Source organism: Myotis brandtii, unplaced genomic scaffold (genome assembly GCF_000412655.1).
Source record: "Myotis brandtii unplaced genomic scaffold, ASM41265v1 scaffold601, whole genome shotgun sequence".
Lineage (NCBI taxonomy): Eukaryota > Metazoa > Chordata > Mammalia > Chiroptera > Vespertilionidae > Myotis > Myotis brandtii.
The window spans coordinates 1930375-1931240 of NW_005370276.1; the positions used below are offsets into that span (position 1 = coordinate 1930375).

An 866-nucleotide genomic window follows, 5' to 3' on the forward strand; every position below is an offset into this window, starting at 1 on the left:
CCCCTCCCAGAATGCCCCCGCCCTCAACCGCGCGGCATGCAGCCCCTGGCGCTTATTGCTGAGGTGGAGCTGGGGGAGGGGTCCAGGCTGGAGCATGCACAGTAGGGGGAGGTGCCCCCCATGTGATTGGCATAATTTGGACGTATTTACACGAGTGGATGGGAGAGGGTGTCCTATGGCTCATGGAGACCTGAGAAGGCTTTATTTGGGTGGGGGGAGAGTTGGAGGGCGTGGGCTTTGGCCCCTCCCCCTCCATCCTGGGGCCCAGGTGGGGGTGAGGGGCCCGGGGGTGTCTGCTGGCGTGGTCGTCTCCGTTGCATATTATTAATGACTTTTGAATTTTTAAAAAAACCCTTTCCCCCACCCCCAGCTCCTGTGACCTTCTTCCCTGTCACCCCCGAGTCCCCCCACAGGGGGGAGGGGAGCGCTAGAGGATGGAGGGCAAGGTTGGGGGAGCGCGGCGGGCGGCCCTGGGAGAGCCGGGGGGAGTGGCTAGGGGTGCGAGGCGCAGGGACACCCCGCTCAGGCCCGCGATGCTGCTCAGGCTGCGGGATTTCTCGTAACCTGGGGGGAGGGGCGGAAACACGGGGAGGAAGCAGGGAGTGAGGGTGCAGGGGGAGGGTCCCACAGACAGAGAGACCCCAAGACAGAGGGAGGGAGGCAGGAGAGAATCAGACAGGATACCAGATGGAGAGAGAGACAGAGGCAGGGAAAGCAAGAGACAGAGAAGGCGAGAGGAGGGACATGGGAGAGACAGCGGCCGGCAGGCACCAGGACACAGGAGACGGGGCGAGGCAGAGACGGACAGAGGCGGGCCAAGGAGACGGAGAGAGAGAGAGAAGTGAACAAATCGCACAGTCAGTCGC

General features: G+C 63.4%; 1 protein-coding gene across 1 annotated transcript in view; it reads right to left on the reverse strand.

Annotated features, from left to right (window-relative positions):
* Positions 1-171: 171 nt before the first annotated feature.
* KCNC3 (potassium channel, voltage gated Shaw related subfamily C, member 3) overlaps positions 172-866 on the reverse strand; it is a 10702-nt gene continuing 10007 nt past the window's right edge. Inside the window, exon 5 of the mRNA XM_014550448.1 lies at positions 172-564. Within this exon, the coding sequence (XP_014405934.1) occupies positions 428-564 (137 nt within the window). The 3' untranslated portion in view covers positions 172-427. The remainder of the gene's footprint in view (positions 565-866) is intronic.